This window comes from Melanotaenia boesemani, chromosome 8 (genome assembly GCF_017639745.1).
Source record: "Melanotaenia boesemani isolate fMelBoe1 chromosome 8, fMelBoe1.pri, whole genome shotgun sequence".
NCBI lineage: Eukaryota > Metazoa > Chordata > Actinopteri > Atheriniformes > Melanotaeniidae > Melanotaenia > Melanotaenia boesemani.
In genome coordinates, this window is record NC_055689.1 from 23,563,478 (window position 1) to 23,586,947 (window position 23,470).

At 38.7% G+C, this 23,470-nt stretch overlaps 3 protein-coding genes and 3 non-coding genes across 11 annotated transcripts in view; 2 read left to right on the plus strand and 4 right to left on the minus strand.

The window, feature by feature from the left end:
• Nucleotides 1–1,393: 1,393 nt before the first annotated feature.
• Nucleotides 1,394–7,683, minus strand: dapk3 (death-associated protein kinase 3). 2 transcript variants are annotated; one of them, XM_041993699.1, is made up of 9 exons: nucleotides 7,572–7,683; nucleotides 6,721–6,817; nucleotides 5,138–5,498; nucleotides 4,411–4,540; nucleotides 4,190–4,238; nucleotides 4,059–4,085; nucleotides 3,816–3,968; nucleotides 3,580–3,625; nucleotides 1,394–3,093 (listed from the first exon to the last, which is right to left on the minus strand). In XM_041993699.1, the coding sequence occupies exons 2-9, from the start codon at nucleotides 6,780–6,782 to the stop codon at nucleotides 2,557–2,559; spliced, it is 1,365 nt and encodes a 454-aa protein (XP_041849633.1). In that variant the 5' UTR covers nucleotides 6,783–6,817; nucleotides 7,572–7,683; the 3' UTR covers nucleotides 1,394–2,556. The 2 variants fall into 2 exon arrangements, with proteins under 2 accessions (XP_041849633.1, XP_041849634.1); XM_041993700.1 differs by lacking the exon at nucleotides 7,572–7,683 and adding an exon at nucleotides 6,968–7,503.
• A 398-nt stretch (nucleotides 7,684–8,081) lies between these two features.
• Nucleotides 8,082–8,164, plus strand: trnal-cag. Its single transcript has one exon. It is a non-coding gene; the product is annotated as a tRNA-Leu (tRNA).
• A 160-nt stretch (nucleotides 8,165–8,324) lies between these two features.
• Nucleotides 8,325–8,396, minus strand: trnae-cuc. The gene has a single exon. It is a non-coding gene; the product is annotated as a tRNA-Glu (tRNA).
• A 1,274-nt stretch (nucleotides 8,397–9,670) lies between these two features.
• trnae-cuc lies at nucleotides 9,671–9,742 on the minus strand. The gene has a single exon. It is a non-coding gene; the product is annotated as a tRNA-Glu (tRNA).
• A 646-nt stretch (nucleotides 9,743–10,388) lies between these two features.
• Nucleotides 10,389–19,263, plus strand: sppl2 (signal peptide peptidase-like 2). 4 transcript variants are annotated; one of them, XM_041993696.1, is made up of 16 exons: nucleotides 10,389–10,524; nucleotides 11,187–11,303; nucleotides 13,042–13,224; nucleotides 13,309–13,398; nucleotides 13,606–13,745; nucleotides 14,458–14,600; nucleotides 15,064–15,160; nucleotides 15,328–15,444; nucleotides 15,800–15,881; nucleotides 15,986–16,060; nucleotides 16,157–16,219; nucleotides 16,321–16,420; nucleotides 16,665–16,742; nucleotides 17,711–17,871; nucleotides 18,134–18,174; nucleotides 18,655–18,792. In XM_041993696.1, exons 1-16 carry the CDS (start codon nucleotides 10,477–10,479, stop codon nucleotides 18,662–18,664), a joined length of 1,545 nt encoding a protein of 514 aa, XP_041849630.1. In that variant the 5' UTR covers nucleotides 10,389–10,476; the 3' UTR covers nucleotides 18,665–18,792. The 4 variants fall into 4 exon arrangements, with proteins under 4 accessions (XP_041849630.1, XP_041849631.1, XP_041849629.1 ...); XM_041993697.1 differs by lacking the exon at nucleotides 18,134–18,174 and adding an exon at nucleotides 17,947–18,025 and having other exon boundaries at nucleotides 18,655–18,743; XM_041993695.1 differs by lacking the exon at nucleotides 18,655–18,792 and adding an exon at nucleotides 18,325–18,648 and having other exon boundaries at nucleotides 18,134–18,236.
• A 2,666-nt stretch (nucleotides 19,264–21,929) lies between these two features.
• arhgef18a (rho/rac guanine nucleotide exchange factor (GEF) 18a) overlaps nucleotides 21,930–23,470 on the minus strand; it is a 28,715-nt gene continuing 27,174 nt past the window's right edge. For both annotated transcript variants that reach the window (XM_041993693.1, XM_041993692.1), the window contains exon 24: nucleotides 21,930–22,845. In XM_041993693.1, coding sequence (XP_041849627.1) covers nucleotides 22,691–22,845 — 155 coding nt within the window. In that variant the 3' untranslated portion in view covers nucleotides 21,930–22,690. The remainder of the gene's footprint in view (nucleotides 22,846–23,470) is intronic.

The following is a 23,470-nucleotide window of genomic DNA, read 5'->3' on the forward strand; positions in this document are numbered from 1 at the left end:
GGGTTCTGGAGGGCTCATAGTAATTAAGAATGTCTGAAAGATAAGAAGACGAAGACGATTAACAGTTTAAAAACCAGTAAAAGAACCTTAAAATCGACCCATCAAATTAATGGGTCATTGTTACACATAGATCAGCAAGCATTCAGGACAGAACGTCATCAACAGATAAAGATTCAGCTATAACATTTTACCATCAGATACAAAGTGCAACAGTAGAAATAAATAGATAAAACTCATAGAAAAAACTTACATTAAGCACTGTCACTAGCATTTAAAAGCCTGATGGCAGGAAGAATGAAAGAACTGGCACACCTACTTGTTTTCCTGCTATAGCGCCTCCCAGAGGGCATCAAGGAAAACTTCTCTTTAACGACATGATCTGACTGACTAATAATGCTCTTTGCTTTCTGGAGCACCTTTCTGCTCCACAAAGAGTGTAAGTGAGGGATCTGTAGACCCTTGGTCTTGGCATAAGTTTTGACTATGCTGGACAAGCTGTTTTTGTCCTCCACTGCCAACCTAGCCATGAAACCAACATGTAAAAGAAAAAGTTAAAAGACTCAATAAAAGAACGATAAAAGACACTTAAAATTATTTAAATACATTTTAAAAACTACATTTCTGCAGGAGGTAGATATGGTGTTGCCTTTTTTTGCAATAAAAAGAAAATATGAATGAGAAAACAACTTTGTGTGTGTCTGTGTTTTAAAACTGCAGTACTGGCTTTGTTTGATAAGTGAGCACTGTTTGGGATAAGTAATGCCTTAACAGGCACATAGAAGACAGTACACATGTACATAATCTTCAAGTAGTTACCTGTAGTGCCACTCACAGATGAAAACATGTTTAAATCAGGAAGAATTTTGGTCACTGTTGGCTACTGTCCATTCACAACGGCTTGGCATTTGAAGTCATTGCCCATCTTTAGCACTAGATGTCAGTAATTCTTACACACTGTACATATTTCTAAAGTTATCAATCAAAACAGGATAAAAAAGTAGCTGATTTATGATACTGTGTACAAAGTAATAACAATGTAAATTGTATTAAATTCCTCAAACCATTAACTGATTTGTGTCATTTGCATTTAATGTAAGAGCTACTAGGAAAAGCCAAGAGGTAGTATGTGCCATGAAAAAGTACATTCCAACATTTCCATCAGTAGCAAACCAACCGTTTACATATCTGCATCATTAAGACGGGGATGTTTACTGTCTGAAACAGGACCATTACAATGGTGAAAAATGTTGCCTACATAAATTTTTCAAGTTTGCACAGACTTAAGTTTAATAGATCTCCACACAGTTTTAACTAAAGTAAGTGATAACCTTTGGGTTTTTGTTTGTTTTAGTGTTTTTCAGTTTTCTCTGAAGTCAAGAGACAGAGTCAAATGTATTTTGGAAGATTACTTTAATCATTTAGGTGCAAATGAGTACAGTTCTCTACAGAAAAATACTAACGACTACACAATATGCTTTCTGTGATATACTCGGGGAATGTGTTGGCTGGGTGTGAAACAGATTGATGGAATGTCTCAAGTGTGCAGAGATGAATGCAAAGTTACATTCTAAGTACAGAAGAAGTTTCCATGCGCACTATTGGGTTTAGAAGGCAACTGTGCAAATGTTGTTGCATTTTAAGACTTTGAGCATTTTTACTGATGTGATTAAACTGTTATTAGCTTGATGGCAGATGAATGCTCACAGAGGCAATGAGGTTGATCAGTTTTCAGGCACTGCAAAGACAACTTAATACATTCTTATATCTGGTAATGCTCTATTTTACAAGCCTGTAGATTTAGAATAACTAATTTTCCAAGAAATGTCCAAGGGGGGGAAAAAAAAACACTACACAGTGTATCTGTGTGTGTAAACGTAAAGAACTTCTATACAGACATCCAAAAGCTAAGCTAGCAGTCCCATAACATCCCTTATAAATGTGGCTTTCTATTAAATGTCCAAGAAATAGCATGGCATGTAAAACAAAGCATTACCCTAAGTTATGTTTTCTGTGCAGAAGGTTTACATTTATTGCATCACTCACAGTTGACAAACTTTCCCAACATATGAAAGAATTTAAATTTCAACTGAAGTCTAATTTAAAATGCACACAACTGCATAAATAAATACCCTGAATGCCTCACTAAACGTGTAGGATGTGATGTTTTCTCACATAATGAGGCAGAAACAAGAACAAACTTTGTTCACATCTTAAGAACTTAAAGACTCGTTTTTTAAAAAAAAATTATAACTAAGAAAAATAAATGAATGAATTTCTATTCTAGCTAATGTAGTTTGTAAAAACGACTGAATGACAGTACATAAAACTGATAAAATTATAAATTAATGTATAAAACACAGGAATGAGTCTACGGCTGGAACGTATTGCCTTTCTGCTTCTTGCCCTTTCTCCCTGGCCTGTAAAAATAGAGGATTTTTTTTTTTCAATGGGCAGCAGCAGCACAGCTTAAAATGAAACTGACCCCCTCAAACTCTACTGCACAAGCTGAGCAGGAGGATACTTGACAATGGAAATGTCTCTGCTGGATGGGTCAGCTCAGGGCATGCTGCCAGAGGTGAGGCCATCTTTCTCTGCAGATATGGACTTGACCAGCTCCTCCACCCAGCGGACCTCTGAGGCGACCTGCTCAGCTAGAGCCTCGTAGCGGTTTTCCAAACGACCAAATTTGCGTTTGAGGATGTTGGCAGCCTGCATGGTGACCCGGGCGTCCTCCTGGCACTTCTTGCGCTGGGACTGTGTGCGCTGCAGGTCTTGGCGGATATGGCTCAGGTCAGCGGAGATGCTCTGGTTCTCCTCCTTGTACCAACCTTCTTTCTCTTCGTATATGGACAGCAGAGCTGCCACGTCCTCCTGGCATGAGCGCTGATTGCGCTCCAGCTCCTTCAAGCCTTCCTCTGCCGCTGCTATCTCCTCGAGCACCTGGGAGAAGCGCTCAAAGTTGACGTAGGTGTTGTTGGGAGGCATGCTGGAGTGGGACTTGATGGTGTACTCCTTCAGACGAGTGGTCTTCAGGCGCCGGCGCTCAGTCTTGTGGTCTCTGTCCTCCTGCCGGACATTCCTCCTCTTGATCACCTGAAGAAGGAAAAATTTAAACATTGAAAATTATTGTTTGATGGTAATTTCATAACAAACTTAGAAAGACGAGAAAAGCTTGTCAGCACTTGTCAGCTGACGTTAGGGAACAACTATTTAACAGCAGTTATCTGATTACTGTAGGCACAAACAACCAGAAATGTACTTTGTTGTTTAGAGACAGATAAACCGTTAACTGTATACTGAATATCAAACTCCTGAGGCCAAAACGTGAGTAATGGCCTCCTTTCTGCTTTATTAGAACAACACCCTGATGGAACTGAACTCTCTGCTTGAGCCACAAGTTAAATAATCAGTAATGTCCTTAAAAAGGAGCAAAAGCTTCAACTTGTGTGAGCTTAAAAGAACATGATTAAACAAGTTTCTTCATATAAACAAGCACCTCAGTGGCCAAGCACCTCATTGGAATTTTAATGAGTTTATTGCGCCATCAATACAGATGTAGACACTGATTAAAATCCCCACCTTAATCCAGGGATGCTCAAGACTGTCATCAATTGTCATCCTCTTCCTACAAAAGAAAATCATCAATCAGGGACTTTAACATGTTTATAGCACAAAGATTAATGAGCTTTCCTTAAACAGCCCCTTTAAAAACATTGTTTTACTAACAGGATAAATTGATGTCAGTTCTACCCTCAATAACATGGATTTATTCAAACATAAAGAAGAAAATTTAAATGATACGAAGGGATTCTTACTTGGGATCCTTGACCAAAAGACGGCGAATGAAGTCTTTGGCCAGCTCGCTTGTGTTGCTAAAATACTCCTCATCAAAGTCGTAGTTAACAGCTGAAATGTTGGTCAGAGTCTCCTGTTTGGTCTCACCCAGAAATGGTGATGCACCACTCAACCTAACACAGGCGGAAACTTTACTTTAGACATGACATGTCTGTGGGAGGGGGGAGTGACTCAACAACGTCGTGATGCGAAGCATTACTCACAGAATGTATGTGATTACTCCGATGCTCCTGCGATGAGAAGATAAGCGAAGATGAATAAAAATTGTCAGATGAGTTGGTATAAAGTTTCAGATGAAGGGAGGAAAAAAGTGGGGGAAAAAAAGCCAACTTACCACATGTCTGCCTCCAGGCCAAGCGGCTCATAGTTGACTATTTCTGGCGCTGTAAAACACAGAGGAATGAGAAACTTTAATTCCAACCAAATGTGATCTGAAGCACACGATTATCCGCTCACAATGTTTAACTCACAGCCCTGCATGAGCATACTCCAGCACAACATCTGACTTCAGGCTAGGAGTGTGAAATTAAGATTTAGAAGGGCACAAGCTCTTACCAACAAACTCTGGAGTCCCAAAGATATTCTTAAACTCATTTCCTGCTTTAATCTGATGAGCGATCCCAAAATCAATTAGCTTGATCCTGGGGTTGGGCACATTCTTGTCCAGCAGCATGATATTCTCAGGCTGAAAGAACAAAATTAACTGCATGTCAGAGACTTCTGGAATAGAAAAATGCAGAATAGAAATTTTTATACTGTTGAAACTTGTCACTAAAACAATCTTTTATTCAGCTTCTTCACTTGGAGACTTTTTTTGATCTTGTAACGTTGTGTTTTTAACTTAGTTTAAAGACCATACATTGACCCAAACAAGCTATATAAAGCTGCCATGACTTCCACTCCAAGTACCATGAACCTGATGACTGTGACTGCTCTTTATGCCATTATTCACCTCAAACAAAAACTAATTAAGAGCTCACCCTGATATAAACTTTGATTTTACATTTGATTGTGTTTCAATCGTCTCTTTATGAGCTTAAAAATGGATTAAAAGCTACAAGTTTTTTGCTGTTGCTTGTAAAAAAAAAAAAAAAAACAAGTAGCAAAGCAGCCTTTGAAGCTATATTTCATGTTTATAATAAAAAATAAATAAAATAAATAAAAAACTCTCCAGTAACAGAAATGAAAGCTTCTGCTAACACCTAAAGAGAGCTTCTCGCCCACATGCCACCTCCCACTGCTTCCCAGGCACCCTAACAAGCTCCGCCCTCAGACTGCTGACCTTGAGGTCAAAGTGAGCGATGCGTTTGGAGTGGAGGTACTGAACACCATCCAGGATCTGCTTGAGAAATTGCGTGGCCTCCTCCTCGGTCAGAGATTCCTTCTCAGCCAGGAAGTCAAACAGCTCTCCTCCAGACACCAGCTCCAGGATCAGGATTACGTCGGTCTTGTTTTCAAAGATGTCGTGCAGGGTGATGATGTTGCTGTGCTGGATCTCCCGCAGGATGTTGACCTCGCGCTCAATCTCCTCGCGGCTCACCCCCCGTCGACTGGACGACAGCCGTCGCTTCTTGATGAACTTGGCTGCATACTCAACGCCTGTGCTCTTTTCCTTGCACTTACGGACGATGGCAAACTGCCCGCTGTAGACGGGAAAGCCCAGAGTGGTGTTAAATAAATCAGGAAGAAAGAATAGTGCTTGACTTTTTACAATTCTTTCCAGCTTTGATTTTATATTGACTAAATTCTTGGCTGCTGGCTCGAGCAAATCAATAATACATGACTTTGGTCTACAATAACATCTGAGGGGAAATGGCCATTCTTAACAGAAAGCGGTTACTGCTTTCAGACATTTCTGGCTTGTGACCATAATTCATTTGAGTTAACAAGCAATTAAACCCAAAAGGTGATATTTGTTTGTCAAGTTACTTCATTTGAGGGATTTAAAGAAGCCTAAAGAGACAAAAACATCCAGTAAGACACAATAATACAATTTTAAATAGACTGTAAATTAAATCAAATGTGAAATGCGAGTGCTTACACCCAATTTCATTGTATTTAAAAACTAAAGTTGTCCAAAAAATTCATTGGTATTAATTAGCTTTCTACAGGTATTTGTGACTCCAACAGATTCATATCGGACTCAGGAGATAGGGATTTGAAAACACAAGACCAATAAACAAATAAATTAAATAATCAGAACAGCTAGACACAAAAATGACTTATCACTGTAAAAAATTCCACACAAAAGCAAACCTTGTTAGTCTATTTAAAGAAAATGGAAATAGTTGGAGAATATAGTTTATTATGAAATGACCAAATGGAAAAAAGAAGAAGATGACAAAAACAAATAAGACCAATGTGCATCATTTAGGTGTGCAACACACATCGTGCCCTCTCCTTGACTAAGGCTACACCACATTAGAAGGAAGGCACACTGAGGCACTGACGTCACACATTTGCTGCATTACTGCAGAAGAAAATAAGTACAGCAGAGAGGGTGATTTAATCTTCAGAAAATTGATGACTCATTCCCAAACTGTCCAGCACAGCATTTAAGGCCAGAAAATTATATTTGTGGAGACTACATCAAGCATTTTGGCCCTGTTTACATCTTAGACTTTGGACAGACTGCAGTTCATATCTGGCAGCAAAATGCATCTCAGTTAACTGTGTATGATCGGGTTACACTTCATAATTATGGCTGTCATTATTTATGGAAAAATTACACACAATGATTATCAGAAACCGTTGTCACAAAAACAAGACACTCACAATGGTGCTTGGATTGACTCATGCTTGTATTTAAAGCTATTCTCAATAGCAGAGACAACTGCAAGGGGACAAAAGCTCAGCATTACATACCTGCCCAGCTCCTCTCCCATCTCATAATACAGGTCAACATCCTCCTGCCTGAAGCCAGCCATGGTGCTGACTCTTAATGATGATGCAGTTAGACTTCCTGCAATGAGAGAAAAAAGGTACCAGCAGTTACTGAAATGGTCTTATTACAAAGACCAAAACATGACAAAAACAATGCCTTATAAGTTTGTGTAACTGTAATAGCAGCTGTGTTATAGACAAACTAGTGCTAAAATTCACCTCTTATTACTTTGGCTTCTTTCCCTCCTTATTTGGTCAGAGTAAACACAGCTTTAGTTTTCGGAGAGTTTGATGCTGATGTCAGACTTCTGCATACCAGTCCTACTTACATCATCTCCTTCCCCGGAGCAGCTATCTGACTCAATTAAAGGGACTGAGACTTGTTCACACGTACATGTACTTTAAATGTAGTATAATTGGTCTGTATTAAGACAGCTGAAATAAACGAATTTCTAGCTGTTAACTTACTGCTGAGTAGCGACGCAGCCATTTACATATTCATTGCAGCAGAGACGTATTCTCGAGCATTACCACAAAGAAAAGAGTATGACAAACGAACTTTCCCCCCACAAACAAATAAAAGAAACTACATCAATATATATATGCCATTAATTTATTAAAGATTCTGTAAGTTTCAACAAAAGAGTTCCAACCACGGGAGAAAGCTAGCTAAGATGGTTAACGAGCTAACGTTTACGTTAAACACCGACTCCTGCTGTTTCCAGCAAATATGTCTTTATCAGTTAACATATTCCTACCAAAACAGATATTATGTCAACAAATTAGGTATTTAACCATATAAATGTAGAGGCATTACCACAACGGATACTCACAGTACGGCTGGCGAGTACTGCATTCCTCATCCAAGAAGCTGTGTGTGAAGCTCCAGACCGAGAAGTCACATTAGCCACGGCTGAATGTAGCACTTCCTGTGTTTCTTTTCAAAATATGACTGAAAGGCAAGTTGTGTTGGGTGATTATGGGTGTCTCATGGTAGTGTTTGCAGAGTTCCGTTTTTTAAAATGGCTAAGTATAGCTTCAAGTTCAAAGTTAAAAAAACAAACAAACAAACAAAAATCAAAACAACACATATCACATGTGCAACATTAATGTGCAGCTCAGCTGTCCTGGACCATCATTGCCAGTTTTTTTGTTTCAGAATGTGCCAAATGTGTTGAATTAATGAAAGGTCTCGTCTGCAGGCAGATCAGCTCTTGTTCTTGTTCCAAGTCTCTGCTGCCAATAAATGTAAAATGAGCAAATATTTTCATCAAATATGTAAAACGTCTCAGTTTCAACAGCTTGCGTCTTGGTTATTTTTTGCTCCCAGTATTACAGAGAGTGTCAGGATGGCCGAGCGGTCTAAGGCGCTACGTTCAGGTCGTAGTCTCCTCTGGAGGCGTGGGTTCGAATCCCACTTCTGACAAAGGCTTTTGGGTTACAGAGGTGGCCTTGGTCCTGGAGGACCTGGGATTAACCTGCCAGGCTGTTGATAAACCACTGTTTTAATTAGGAATGCTAGTGGACAGACAGTGGACATTTCTGATACAAACAGGGACAATAATCTGGCCTGGACAAAAATCCAATTCCCTGACCGGGAATCGAACCCGGGCCGCGGCGGTGAGAGCGCCGAATCCTAACCACTAGACCACCAGGGACTACAAAACGTTGAAATCTCAGCAACTAGGATGGGTCAAATGTAGAGCAATAATTTAAATAGTTAATGGAGATTTCATAAAGTAGAATAAATTAAAATTAAAACCTTACATAGCATGACTGCCACAGATGGGAGACCTGTCCAGGTTTTACCCTGCCTTTTGCCTGATAACTGCTCTGCTCCTGCTTCTCTGCAGCTCTTTATTGGAACCAGAAGCACTCGGAGAGTGCAGAGCTCTACAAAACCATTGTAAGTTTTTATTTATTTATATTTTTGCTAATGATTATGGGGATTATTTTTCAGTTATAACATTTAATGGCAAAATGATCCCTACCTCCCCATAGTGAATAATCCTTTAAAAATTCTTGTATCCAGTCAGTGATCTGGATCACCCCCCAAAATCTATTCACTTCCCATTTCTAAAATTTCCTGAAAATTTCATTATAACATTTTGAGTTATGTTGCTAACAGACAGATATTTGCTAAATTTTACAGCATATCAACATCTCTAAATAAATACATTTTAGAATTTACTTTATTTATTCCTCTGAGTATTCCCAAGGAGAAAAAATATCTGAAAACACAAAGTTGGGTTACAGTCTCCTCCATCATAAAAGAAAAACTTTATTGTGAAGTTTGATACGGTTTAACTTCCTTCTAGGTTTGGCGCAGGTAAATACCTGACAGAAGGATAGACATATGGAATGACATCATGCTGAGATAGAGTAGCTGCAGTACGTCAATAAATAACAAGATTGAGCATGTAACTGCAAAGAGAACACCAACAGAAACCAATTGACTGTGGGGATCATAGATGGAGAGACGTTACTTTGAAATAATGTCTCAACGTGTGCGTATAATGAACAGAAACGATACAGGACTATTTAAAAAGCTTTTGAGTGTTTCAGATTTTCTGAGCAATGAACCAAACAGATATAATAATTTTCTGAGCTTTTTCAATAATGTAGCAAATACATAATTGATAAACAACAAGGTGCAGAAATATATGCCGTTTCCTCGTAACATTTCTGCAAGTTTGCACTATAGACCAACTCTGGTACTCGAGGACCGCAATCCTAGTTTTCCTGCTCCAGCACACCTGATTCAAATTAAATGATTATCCTAAACAGCTTATTTTCAAGTTTTGCCAGAGCAAGTTGACCATTATTTATTTTAATTTGGAATGCTGTGGCATGAAACGTTCAGGGCCTGCAGGACAGCGGTCTTTGAGGACAGACTGGGACATCTGTGATATAGACCATCTGACCTGACTAGTTCCCTGACCGGGAATCGAACCCGGGCCGCGGCGGTGAGAGCGCCGAATCCTAACCACTAGACCACCAGGGACGAAATAATGATACAAAATGAACATGTCAGAGCTCAAATTTTCAAATTATTGCATGTTTACATGTCCTTTGATCTCCACATTTAGAATATCTCCATTGTTAAAATAGCGGGTCATCTGAAGGTGGTAGACAAGATGTGTTCAGTTAGTGTTAGGAAGTAGTGACGCAGCATCACGGTTTATGTGGATGCGTCAAATGTCAGACACAATTGAGTTTGATTCTGGCCTATAGGCTTTTATTTATGGCCAAGTTTCAAGATATGTGATTTATGATGAAAAAAGAATCTGAAAGTTTTGTTTAAAATGTTTAAATACGTTTAATTCTGTACAGTTTAAACAACTGATAGAGATAATCTTATCTAAGTAAATAAGTTTGTATGCACTGAGAAAAGGGGAATATTAATTAAAAAGAAATTAAATTAAATTAAAGATACACTCCTTAAATAATTTAAGAATGAAAAAATGTATACATATATTGAGTGAACTTACATACTTAAACAAGCATTTAAACCAATGTTAAGTTGTAAATAAATTAATAAAATAACAAACAATCTTGAAAAGCTTGAGTTTCAACCTATCAGCGTCAAGCTCATTCGCCGGCGCACATACCAGCCAATTATAAAGATCGAAGGGCAAGTAGGCGTGGTTTATGCATACAGCTGGCAAGGTCTCGAGCTAAAGAGCTCGAACGGAACATTGGTTGGTTGATGGGGGAAACAACAACAAGCTAGGCATTATGAGGGTCCCTGAAACACTGATTTGGGCCGTTTTTCTCATCCAGAAGGTAAGCGAAATAACATGTGTTGAACCAAAAAACGTTTTTCCGTGCATGCATTACATATAGCAGTACATGGCTGACTGTTTTTTTTCCTAGTCGTTTTATTCAGTATTAGCTTGGCCGCTACGATTGTTAGCTTGCGGAGATCACCGTGGGCCCTGGAATACCACACATCATCTTTTGATATGGCATCAATGAAGGAGGATTACTGCTGATTCACAGCATCACTGAAGCCAATACAAGGATAAGGTCAACTTAAAGTGAATCAAGAATTCCGAGTTAACAGCCAACAATGCGCCTTTGTTATAAATAAACGACAACCCGCCTAATTTCTCAGATTTTAGGAGTGAAATATTTCGCGGCTGATCGTTGACTACGAGTAGTATTTTAAGTAGTAGTGAATCTTCCATGAGCTGTATAACATCAGAAATGAACTCTTCCTCAAAACTGAACAATGAGCGTTTGTCTAGTCAGTTTGGTGAAAAGCTTCGGATATTTTTGTGGGGATACGCAAAATAGTACACAAAAGTACTTAAATAAACATTCTTCAATTTAATATTTAATCTGCAGCAGATTTGAAAATATCAATCATATATGCAAATAAAATCAAAGTTACAACTATTAAATGGATATTTGAAGTCATGCCAACATTGTTTTTATGTTGACAGGTGGTGGGAGAGTATGGCATGGCCCATTTCAGTGATGAGGGCAAAAGCAAAGGGAAGGATTACTGCATATTCTTCAACTCACAGTGGGCACATCTACCTCAGGACCTCAATAAGGCAGTAAGTCATACGTGATCCACAAGGGATGTAACCAAGCTGCATTTTTAAAGCATTATAATGAGTAAATTGATCATTTTTTTCTAAGGGCAAAAAATTTATCTCTATTTTTAAGGCATGTTTGTGCTCTGGAAACTGCTTTTGAGCTAAGTGAAAATATTGAAGATCTCTAAAATTAATTTCAGAATACAAGAGATTTTTGTGTAGATGTTAGTAGAGCCATTCCCACAGGAATCACATCTTCTAGATCAGTGGCTTCCAACCCATTTTCCTTGGGGACCCCTGTCATGAAAATACCAAAAAGCCATGGACCCCTGCTCCACCCTGTGCTTTAATCATGCTTGGTTTTATGTTTTCAAAAGTTAGATTCACATCATAAATGTATTCTGGTTGAGTCCTGTCCTCTCAAAAAGCAAAAGTTAAATTAACAACTCCAACTCCTCTTTATTTATATAACACTTTCAAAATAACATGGTTGACCAAAGTGCTTCACACCAAATAAAACCAATAAAATAATAAAAAGAGAATATAAAAACAGTAAACAGTATAAAACAGTAAATATGTATACCCATCAAAATAAACAGTCAAAATATTCAGTCAAAACCAGCATCTCAACCAGCGTTAAAAGCTAAAGAGAAAAAAATGAGTTTTAAGCAGTGATTTAAAATCAGTTAGTGAAGAGGCCTCCTTAATGTGAGGAGGCAACTGGTTCCACAGCTTCGGCCCAACTACAGAAAAGGCTCGGTCACCCCTAAGTTTCCTCTTGGTTGGGGGGACATTTAAGAGTGCCCTGTCTGCCGATCTGAGAGCTATACCTTAAAGAGAACGCAGGGGTTATGCCTGTTAAAAACAATGACAGTAGAAAAATATTTAGTTTTTGCAGCTTTCACAGAACAGTGGTAAGATTGCCAGCTATCTCTTAGCATCTGGAAAGACACCTGCAACTTGTCTTTTTTCCATGGTTTCCTTGGTTTTACACACAGAGTCAAAGTTAGAAGTAAAAGTATCAACATTAAAAGTGGAACAAAACACAGAATCATGACAAAAACAGCAGTGAAGGGGTTAACAACCCGAGTGCGCCGCACCAGAGTGCAGGATTCAGTGACATGACAAGACAACGGTATATCAAAAGCAACAGGCATATGGTCTGAAAACACACCATCATGAACTTCCAAATCCAACACATCAAAACCATGTGATAGTACAAGATCAAGGGTATGTCTGCACTCGTGAGTTGGCCCTGACACGTTCTGAGAAAGATTAAAACTATCAAGTAAATTTAAAAAGTCTTTTGTCACCGGTTTCTCAAGACAGCACACATGGATGTTAAAAGACGTTCTCCAAAGTCATGAATAAAATCTTTACAGTACTTAGGTGGTCTGTAAATGACAGTGCACACCATCCGAGGGGTGAAGCACATCTCAAATAAATTAACTTCAAAAGCCCTTGTGCTCTTTGGGGTAACCCCTTAGAGGTTCCCAGAACTCAGGTTGGGAACCACTGTAGCATGCTTAAAAAAAGACATTAAGAGGCAGAAGATGCTTTAATGATAGGTGTAATGCAGCTCATTTCTCGTTAATAGAGGTTTTTTTTTTTTCTTTTCACTTAAGAATTTTTACTTTTATAATAAGAATAAAATATAAACCTATCAGCTTTTATCTGTATGAAAGTAGACAAAAAAAAAGTCCAGATAACTAAATTTCCAGCTCTGATTAATGATACACACCCTTTTGTCTCATAGTCTCGTCTTCAGATCTATGACTTGACAACATCGGTCCTGTGCTCGCCCTCTGAGGTCCCAGAGGGTGGCTTCCCAAATCGCATCCCCATGGTGATGAGGGGCAACTGCACTTTCTATGAAAAGGTTCGCTTGGCCCAGATTAATGGTGCCAAGGGGCTGCTTATTGTGAGCAAGGATAGACTGGTAAGATAGTTGTTTGCAGACATTGTGCATCGGTGTTGGATTGATATTAGTCCTCCACAAAAAGTTTTTTTTTCTTTTAAACAGACTCCACCAGCAGGAAACAAGACTCAGTATGAAGAGATTGACATTCCTGTAGCGCTGCTGAGCTACTCCGACATGCTGGACATAAGCAAGGTGACTGAACACTTGAGCTTAAAAATACTGGTTACTTGTGAGACCAAACTGATGGATCATTTTTCCTCTATTAACTCATTTAACAGCCAGACAGCAGAGGCATTAACTCCCCATGGACATTTCTAACATTAACATTTATCTTCTTAAGATTTTTTTAACCATTTTATTTTCCCGTATTAACCAAAACTGTACTTCAAACTTTAACAGACCTTTGGTAAAGGAAGACTGGTTGCCATGTATGCTCCCAATGAGCCTGTGTTGGACTACAATATGGTGATTATCTTCTTGATGGCAGTGGGAACAGTGGCCATCGGAGGCTACTGGGCTGGCAGCAGGGACAGCAAAAAGTAAGTGAACAATCTTTTTTTCTAGTGTGATAATCCTCATGCAATAAATTATGAGTCATGTTAGAATATCCAGGATGGAGTTCCCAACCTTTGTGGGTTAATAAGCAGGTTAAATTTTTAAAGAAGTAATGGAATCAATGCACGTTTTAATGACTTTGTGCTTTCTTCTATAGAACTTCATAACAGTGCTTCAACTCACAACTACTAAATTTAAATCGGAGTAAATTTATAAGGGAAAATTTGTAGGAGTTTTCTTAGAAAACAAGCATAAGTGTATGATTACATAGACTTTCCCCTTTTTAAATGTGTTTCCTCTTTGTCTCTTCAAACCAAGCAGACCTTGTATCGCTACAGCTTCACTGCAGGGTAATGTTTATTTGAGGCTGCACAAGTGACTCACCACCTTAAGCCAGTCAGTCCGCCCTTTCTGATGGAGTTGCCAAGGTGACTGAGGGTACAGTTAGATGGGGCATCTGATGCACCGCAGGCAAAAAGCATTTTGGACAACAAGTGTGTTTTTTGACATTGGGAGGGAATTGAATGCCGGTCAGCCAACCAAAGATGGTAAATGTTGGCTGCGGCTGGCAGAAGCAACCCTCAGAAATAATCTGTAATTAGATCTAAAAAAAAAGTGCAGATACATTTAATTTGTAGTTATGAATGTCTCCTTTTAATCATTGTAGTTCTCTTAATTTATTTTTTCTTCCTGCAGACGCTACATGAAGCACAAGCGGGATGACGGTGCAGAGAAGCAGGACGAGGAGACAGTAGATGTCACCCCCATCATGATATGCGTGTTTGTTGTCATGTGCTGTAACATGCTGGTGCTCCTGTACTTCTACTACGACCACCTGGGTACCACACTGACACACATCACTGATCTATACACATAATATGATAAGTTTGGAAATGGACAAATAATGTAGTTTCTGATTTCTATACAGATTTGGACACATTTCACCATCAATTTTTTGAAATTGTTCAAAGGTTTGGAGTAAGATAAAGAAAAACTAGTGGAAACAGAATTTAGTTTAGGCTTTAACTGAAGATCTCTCCAAACCACAGTTACTTCAGCCACACATGCAGCTCGCCGCAGATTCAGTTTGCACATCTAAATGTGTGAACCTCTTTAGAGAAAAGCTTTTAAAAGCAGCTGTTGTACTTTGACCAAGCACACTGAATACCTTTCCACTCAGTGGTGCAAGTATTTAATGAGTGACATGGCTAAAAAGTGTATTGCCTTTAAGAGAAAGTGAATGGATGCCACTTGGCAACATGAGGTAACCTGCCTGCTTCTGATTTTTTCCTCACTGTTTAGCTATCTGGGTCATTGGGATCTTCTGTGTGGCATCTTCTGTCGGCCTCTACAGCTGTCTGTGGCCTTTCGTCAGGCGACTTCCTTTCTGCAAATGCAGGTGAGACGTCTTACATCAGTGGGTGTGTAAAAGCTATATACACAAGTTGTAGAAGACTACAAGCTGCTCTCTAACAATAACAGGACAGAATATGCACTATAAACACTGTACAAAAAAGTGTTTATACTTTCTAAAAACTAATGGTTTGATACTTTATTTCACAACAGGGTCCCAGAGAACAATCTGCCGTACCTGCACAAGCGACCACAGATCCGCATGTTACTGCTGTCGGCCTTCTGCATCAGCGTCAGCATCATCTGGATGGTGTTTCGTAATGAAGATCAGTGAGTCCAAAGAGAATCGTTCCTCTACAACTGCACACATAGGTGGATGATAACCAGCCAGTTGCTACAGTTTGCAGAATTTTTAGATAATATATATATTTTTTTTTCCAGAAACATGTTTCATTTTCCTGCTTTGTCCCACACCCACAATCCCACTGTATATTTAGCTTGAGAAATAGTTCCTTAAATATACCACGAAATAACAAATATTGAAATATCGACACAGCAATCCATATGTTAATAGCCATGTGTTGGATGGCATCAAGGCAGCACTTCTCTGCCTGTGTGAGATAAGATGTTGAAGATGCAATGTGATACTGTAGCCTGACTAACATTTTTGTTATGTCTCCTCCAGGTGGGCGTGGGTGTTGCAGGATGCCCTGGGGATTGCCTTCTGTCTCTATATGCTCAAAACAGTCAGGCTGCCCACATTTAAGGTGGGACGACAGACACTCTGACAAATGTAGACTATAGGAATGTTTTTTTTAAGAAAAGGCTTGGCTCAGAAGAAAAAAAACTGATAATCTCTTTCCCCCTGCAGGCTTGCACTTTACTACTGACAGTTCTGTTTGTGTATGACGTTTTCTTCGTATTTATTACACCCTTCTTCACAAAGGTATGTCAACTGCCTTTTCACTCAGACCGTTAGAACATTTGCAGACTCTAGTTTTGGTTTGTAATGTTCACGTTACCCATCACACTTTATTTTCAGAGTGGGGAAAGTATAATGGTGGAGGTAGCAGCTGGTCCATCTGACTCTGCCACACATGAAAAGGTGAGACCTCTGAGTTTTGCTCCATCAAGTTCAAATATCTCTGTTTAAGTTAAAAGAAGCCAACCGTAAAAATGATGTTTGTGGTTTTTTTCCCCCCCCAGCTTCCTATGGTGCTTAAAGTACCGAGGTTAAACTTCTCACCTCTGGCTCTTTGTGACCGGCCCTTCTCCCTTTTAGGCTTTGGAGATATCCTAGTACCAGGTGTGCTATCATATCACGAAGCACTCATTTGATCATCATGCTTTTACTTCAGGCTACTGCTATAAATAAACTACTTCACAGACACACATTTTTTCTCTCATGTTTAGTTCTGCACAAAATATATTGCATATTTTTGTGGATAACTACAAATTGATAGCGCAAATAAATAGATTCAAGTTATTTAAAGAGTTTTGGATACGGAGATTTTTATTTGTTCTGAGCATTTCTGCTTTTTCCCTTTCAGGTCTGCTGGTGGCGTACTGTCACAGATTTGATATTTTAACACAGTCCTCCAGGATCTACTTTGTGGCCTGTACGATTGGTATGTGCATGCACATGCCACACAAGAGGGTTGTAGTTGGTGTAAACCTCATTCAGATGGGTTTGACTGCATGGGAATGTAGAGAATGAATTACACTGTACTTCACTTCACTCATGTTTGGCCATGTTCACATCTGGTATTTCATGTATTTCATCATGCATTCTTACACAGCCACTTGTAGTTGGAACTCACTTTCCCACACTCTTACAATAAAATAGTATAACATTAGTAAAAAAAAACAAACAAAAAAACTACATTAAGTGACTGATTTGTGAGTTGGGGAGCACTTCTGCTCATTAAAGACAAACTTTTGAAGTTTCTATAGTTCTTGTCACTGCATAGAAATGTGGCAAAAAGGCTGAAACACATTTACTGCCCTATACTATCACAGCATGTAGCTGTCTCTTAATGTGCAACGTCGTCCTGGCTGTTTTTGTTAAGTTCCCCTCTGTTGCATCCCCTCTAATAACAGTTTTCATGTCCACAAATATGTGGTGTTTGGATTCCAGCAGTCTGTTCAATGAATAGGAGCTGACCAAAGAACCAAACCCCAGAAAAGAACTGCAGAAAAGAACATGAACTTACATACATAAATAAATGTGTGTAGTGAAGTCAATAACTGACCTTCCATACCATTGTTGCATACAGGGACAAGGACAGTAATCCAGTTTAAATGGACCTTAGTTATAACTGTAGCCTGACTTTGCTGCATTCCTACCTTCATTTGTGATCAGATCACACAAGATGCATAATAATGCCAGATGGAGCCTCATGGAGCATTGTGGGATTACAGGATGTTCTAGAACAGAGGTGGCATTTCTGCAGAACTTGGCTGTGGAAAATATCTGTCCCTATCTTTACTGTTGTTCCCCTCCCGCCCCCTGTTGTAATACTGGTTTGTAAATAGACATATATTTAGGTATAAGTATCACTTCCATTTCTGACCTGCTTTGTTTCTCTCCTGCCAGCGTACGGCATCGGCCTGCTGATCACCTTCGTGGCTCTGGCTGTGATGCAGATGGGCCAGCCGGCCCTGCTCTACCTGGTGCCTTGCACTCTGCTCACCAGCCTCACTGTTGCACTGTGGCGCAGGGAGTTGCCCCAGTTCTGGACTGGAAGTGGATTTGTGGTGAATAACAGTTTGATATGACTGCCTACTGCGGAAAGACAGACTTTATTTTTTTATTTTTAAATTTTTTTAAAGGAAAGAAGAAAGCAACAAACAAAACTATGAACAAGCTAGTGTTAAATATCATGCATCGTAAAGTAGAATTTCAAGATGAGTAAGCCCTTTATATAACTCCATCCATTCCAACTGCCTCTTTCTGTTTCACTGTCCCTCCCCACCATCGCTGCTCCTTGCCCCTTATATTACTGTGGGTGTGCTGTAGTCTGCTGCTGAGGGCTCAGCTGTCTGTGAATGTCACTGCAGGTATTCTATCTGGGTTTGCCACTTACACTCACCATTAAAACATGCTGATCTCATTTAAAAGCTCCTCTCTGTTGTTGACCTTTTTCATTTTTGTTGTTGCCGACATGCTAATGATCATGTTGCAAACTAGGTAATTGCGTCTTTATTGGTGGGACTATTTTGACATAGATTACCTTATAATTTCCTTAAAGTGTGATTAGCATGTTTCATTTGTCCAGCTTTTAAAGGGAGTCGTGACTTCTGTGGTATTTCCTGTGGATGAGCTATTTTTAAGCACTTCTTTACTGCTTCACACCTCTGAAATCCATTTTAAAACACATTCAGCATCTCGTTTGGGAGATGGGTTTATTCAAATAGAGGAATAACTGTATATGTTTAACCCTGCTTGTCTTATCTTCATCTTTTCTGTCACTTCTCATAAACATTTCAATTTTAACACCTATCAACTGTCTCACAAACTTTATTTTCTGCTTCCTGCAGCCTCCCATAGTGCTCACACCAATCAACTGTACACAAACCGCAGAGCCGCAGACAGAGGGGCCCTCAGCTAAACCGGAGCCACAAACCACAGACCCCTCCAATCAGACTGAAGACACACCTGAGCAGCTGCCTCAGGAAACTCCCCCAGTGGAGAATGGCGACGAGAAAAACAAGTCAAACTAAACCTACTTCTAGTACGAACCCCCTCCCCCATTTCATTTCATGTTTTATTTTCTGCAGTGCATCTTAGTGCAATTTATTATTTGCACTTTTTGTAAAGGGACAGAACTGGGGCACCACTGAGACTGACATGCAGTGTATAAACCTTGCACAGCAGCTTCAACACCTTCACCAGTAAAGGAGCGAACAGCTCCTGATGAAACAAGTATTTCTACACTCACTCTAAACATTTTACCTCCTCTGATGGAGAAATGATTTGCTCAGTTATGTTGAGCTGCAATGATCATGAATCAGCAACCAGCTAATCTAATAACTGACAAAAACATCCAAATGTTTATTGGTTAAGGCTTCTTAGTTGTAAAGATGTTCCATGATTTTATTGTACATTGGGTAAAAGAATAAACACTGGACATTTTTAAAAAAAAAAAACCTTTTGTGTATTAAAATGAAAACTGCAGAAACATAATGCAGATAATTGACAATATTTTAATAATAATAATTGCAGATGTTCACTACATAATTCCAAAGGTGCAGGTGAAAATAAATAAAAAATAACTAGTTCAGCTATGAATGGTTTTGGGGTGGCTTGTGTGCTAGTAATTAGCATTCCCCTCTACATGAATCAGCACTGCGAGTGGTCTTTGTACCGAGCTCAAAAACCAAATATATCCCAGTACCACAAACCATGTGACTAAGCTTTAACAGACTCAGCTATCCTGTGGCCTGAACAGAATGAGATGCAACAAGCCGTACAAATTACAGTAATAGCATTTTGTGTTTGTAAATTAAAGATGACGCTTTCAGGCACTTAATTTCTGAGAACTTGTATTTCCTTGGAAGCCATTTTAACCATCTTCCTTCATTATATTATACAAACTACATTCCCACCACAAAGCAAGTTGGTTGGCTGAAGCGATACTACTCCTTCAAATCTGCTGTCATGGTTCACTGAGCCCAAAGCTAGTAAACTTTTCATTTTTTTTAATACATTCCCATTAAAGCATTTATTTCTCACATTTAGGTATATTTTATTCTGCATGCTATTTTGATTTTTACACTCATAATGGTCTATAACGTACCTTGCTGACCTAACAGATTTTGATGGTGTGAAAGTTAAAACGCTCACTTCTGCAGTTTGATCTCCCAGTAATCACTAATATTGTCTTAAAGAGTTCAGTTTTGGCCTTACCGTGTCAATGTTGGGAGATGCAGTGGAATGTGTTGCTAGTAAAAGTTGCTTTTTGAAAAACCTTGAGTACTGTACTCAAAATGTGCTGCAGTTTTATGTAAAACGAGGAGTGACTGACTGGTTGTGTTAAAAATGTTCTTAGTTTATACGAAGCATTTGCACAATATTTTTTTATCCATACACCAACAGGTTGTTGGTTCATGTATATGTTTGTTTAATTAAAGGTTTTAAGAAGTGGAAACCAAGGTAATAGTATAATCTGTATTATTCTGCTTTTGTTTTGCAACCCGATTTTGTGGCCAGAGGGGATAATGTTAAACACCAAAGCCCAGCAGTGAGTTAACTTTGTTTACCAGTAATATGTCTGATTAGTCTATGATGCTGAGTAATACATTTTTTGTGTAAGAGTTGAATACAGGATAAAAAATAAAAAAAATAGGCAGCTGAGATGTCTGAATGTGTGCCCTTGCAGATTCAGTCGCCGATTTTGTAGGACGTGAGACCATTCGTTCACCTGTATAGTTTGTCGTCATCCAGTGGTTTTTAATGCCTCTGTTGAGGAATACATAAAATAAACGAATATTGTATTTGATATGTGATTTGTTGTGTTTTTTATGGTTTCGATTTAGGATACCATCTGTGTTAATATTGATGTCTGTCATCAATCAGCTTGTCTGAATGCGTCTTTTCATTGCAGCCTTCCAGCTGTGAGAAGTCTGTGCAGGTTCTGCAGAGATGAACGGCACTCAGTCAAAGAGACTTGTGGCTTCAGCGCAGTCACTCAAAGTGGAGGAAGGAGAGGGTTTTTATTTACTCTGGACCACTTATCTGATCAACTGACTCACTGTCTGCTTCAGTCCTTTGCACAAAGAACTGTGCAGCACCCCGTCTCCATATAGAAACCCTTATACCACTTTTGATAAAATGAGCCACCAACTTTTATCTCATGAGATCCATTTGTGCATCTACACACAAAAGGAAACTATTAAAACAAAAAGCTCTTGACAGGTTTGACCATGAAGGTGTATTTAAGTCCTCCATGTTGACTCTGAAACAACTTGTGAGATGTTAACAGAGGTAATTTCAGCTATTTGAGTCATTTTGAGTCCACAGAATCAAATTGCTGTTTTTAGAACAACCTATATTGTTTCATTGCAAGATGCCACAATGAGGTATCTTAGTATAGGCTTGAGCAGTTAGTTTAATGTCATTTTCAATCAGGATTTTGGCTTCCAGTGATTCTGTAAACAAGATAGTTGTATTTGTTTTATATGTTAAGCTTACATATTTTGCAGCTGTAATTTCTAAAAAAAATATTTTTAAATGTATTGAAATTACTTTCCTGCTCCTTAAAGCTAACATAAAAATAATAGTATATGATGCTCTTGTTAAATAACCCTCAGCCAATAAGTGTGTAAACAAGTTATCAAAGTAATTGTGGTTTTAATTTCTATCATTATCAAGCAGGCCTACCCCACCCTGTTGAAATATTTGCAGCAGATAAACTGGAGAATCTGATTTTTAACTAAATGTGAACTTCAGGAAGTGATTCCTCACCCAGCCAAGACCTGTTTCAAAGATGCAACTTAAAAGGTACTTTATGGAAGAATTACTGACATCTACTGGTTATCTAGTAGTAAAATGGGCAGAGAAATTACTTGCGCTATGCGCAGTGGTAAATGGACGGTGGCTGCTAGTGGCCAATCAGACAAACATATCTTCCATTTCCAGACCACAGGTAACTACTTAAAAGTGTAATGGCAATAGAATCACAGTTTTATTTATATGACCTTTTTCTGTCCTTTTTTTCTGCATCTCTTAGCTAAACTGGGGCATCTGTTTGTGTTATTTGTTCAGATATTTTTACATGGAACCAAGTACCATCACCATTACAGAGAAAGAAATGTTTTAATGTTTCATTGTACCAGAACATCCCTGAACAGGGAAGTCAGAAGCCATTTTATTGGTCTCAGTTTTCACAGAGTAAATGAATGTCTTCTGTTTCCAAAGGAGAAGTACATTAACAATTCCGACTAACTTCTTCACCAAACCCTATTAATTTGCAAACCTGAGGAACACGCACACAGTACAAATTTCAATAACATCTGATTCATTCCAAAATAAAAATCATGCGTTTGGCACTTTGTATTTACACAGATGTAAACTTGTTAAATAAATGTACACTGTACACACCTTACAGCAGTATTTAAAGCTTAAGATAAGAGTGCTAAATGGTTACAAAAAACTACTTTCATCTCCAATAAAAACACAAAAAACTACTTTCATCTCCAATAAAAACACAAAAAACTTCTAGGCAGTCTTTGGCCCTAAAAATCTTCATTAAAATAGAAACTTTTCAAAAATCCAAATAGGCCACACATTTTCTTTTTCAGATTTTTTCCATGCATCCTCTGTCACAAATGTGCATCTCTTCATCAATAAACTCCTTTGTTTTCACAATCAGCTGATTTAAACTTAAGTCAGCTTTTTTTCCTGTTAAAAAAGTACCGTAGTTGAAAGTGGCCTCTTCATACTGGACACACACACACACACACACACACACACACACACACACACATCCATCCCAAAGTCATGTGCAATGTCTTTTTACAGCTCCATCACTGTCTCCATGCCTGTTGGACCAGGATACATCCCAAAGTCTAGTGATTAAAGGAATATCACTTTCTCTTTCCGCTTACCACGGATCTCTGTGGGGAAGGGAGGTGGTATTGGTGGCGGAGGGTCGCTGCTGTTCTGCTTGTTTGGCCTAAAGGACTGAGATGATTTTATATTGTGAGCTGGTCCTGGTGGTCTGAAGGTATCTGAGGAAGGAGGGGGGGGGGGGGGGGACAAAACATTAGTCTCAAGTGTGGAAAACACCTGCAACAGGTTGAAATGAGACTTCATCCAACATCCAGATGACTTTTCTTCTACTTTTTATTTACAAAAAGCAAGAAAAATAATAAATAAAACGTCACAATCGATTTTGAAGGTTGACTTCAAAAATTACACGCATTACCTGTAATTTCAGCTATTTGAGTCATTTTGAGTCCACAGAATCAAATTGCTGTTTTTTAGAACAACCTACATTGTTTCATTGCAAGATGCCACAATGAGGTATCTTAGTATAGGCTTGAGCAGTTAGTTTAATGTCATTTTCAATCAGGATTTTGGCTTCCAGTGATTCTGTAAACAAGATAGTTGTATTTGTTTTATAATATGTTAAGCTTACATATTTTGCAGCTGTAATTTCTAAAAAAAGTATTTTTAAATGTATTGAAATTACTTTCCTGCTCCTTAAAGCTAACATAAAAATAATAGTATATGATGCTCTTGTTAAATAACCCTCAGCCAATAAGTGTGTAAACAAGTTATCAAAGTAATTGTGGTTTTAATTTCTATCATTATCAAGCAGGCCTACCCCACCCTGTTGAAATATTTGCAGCA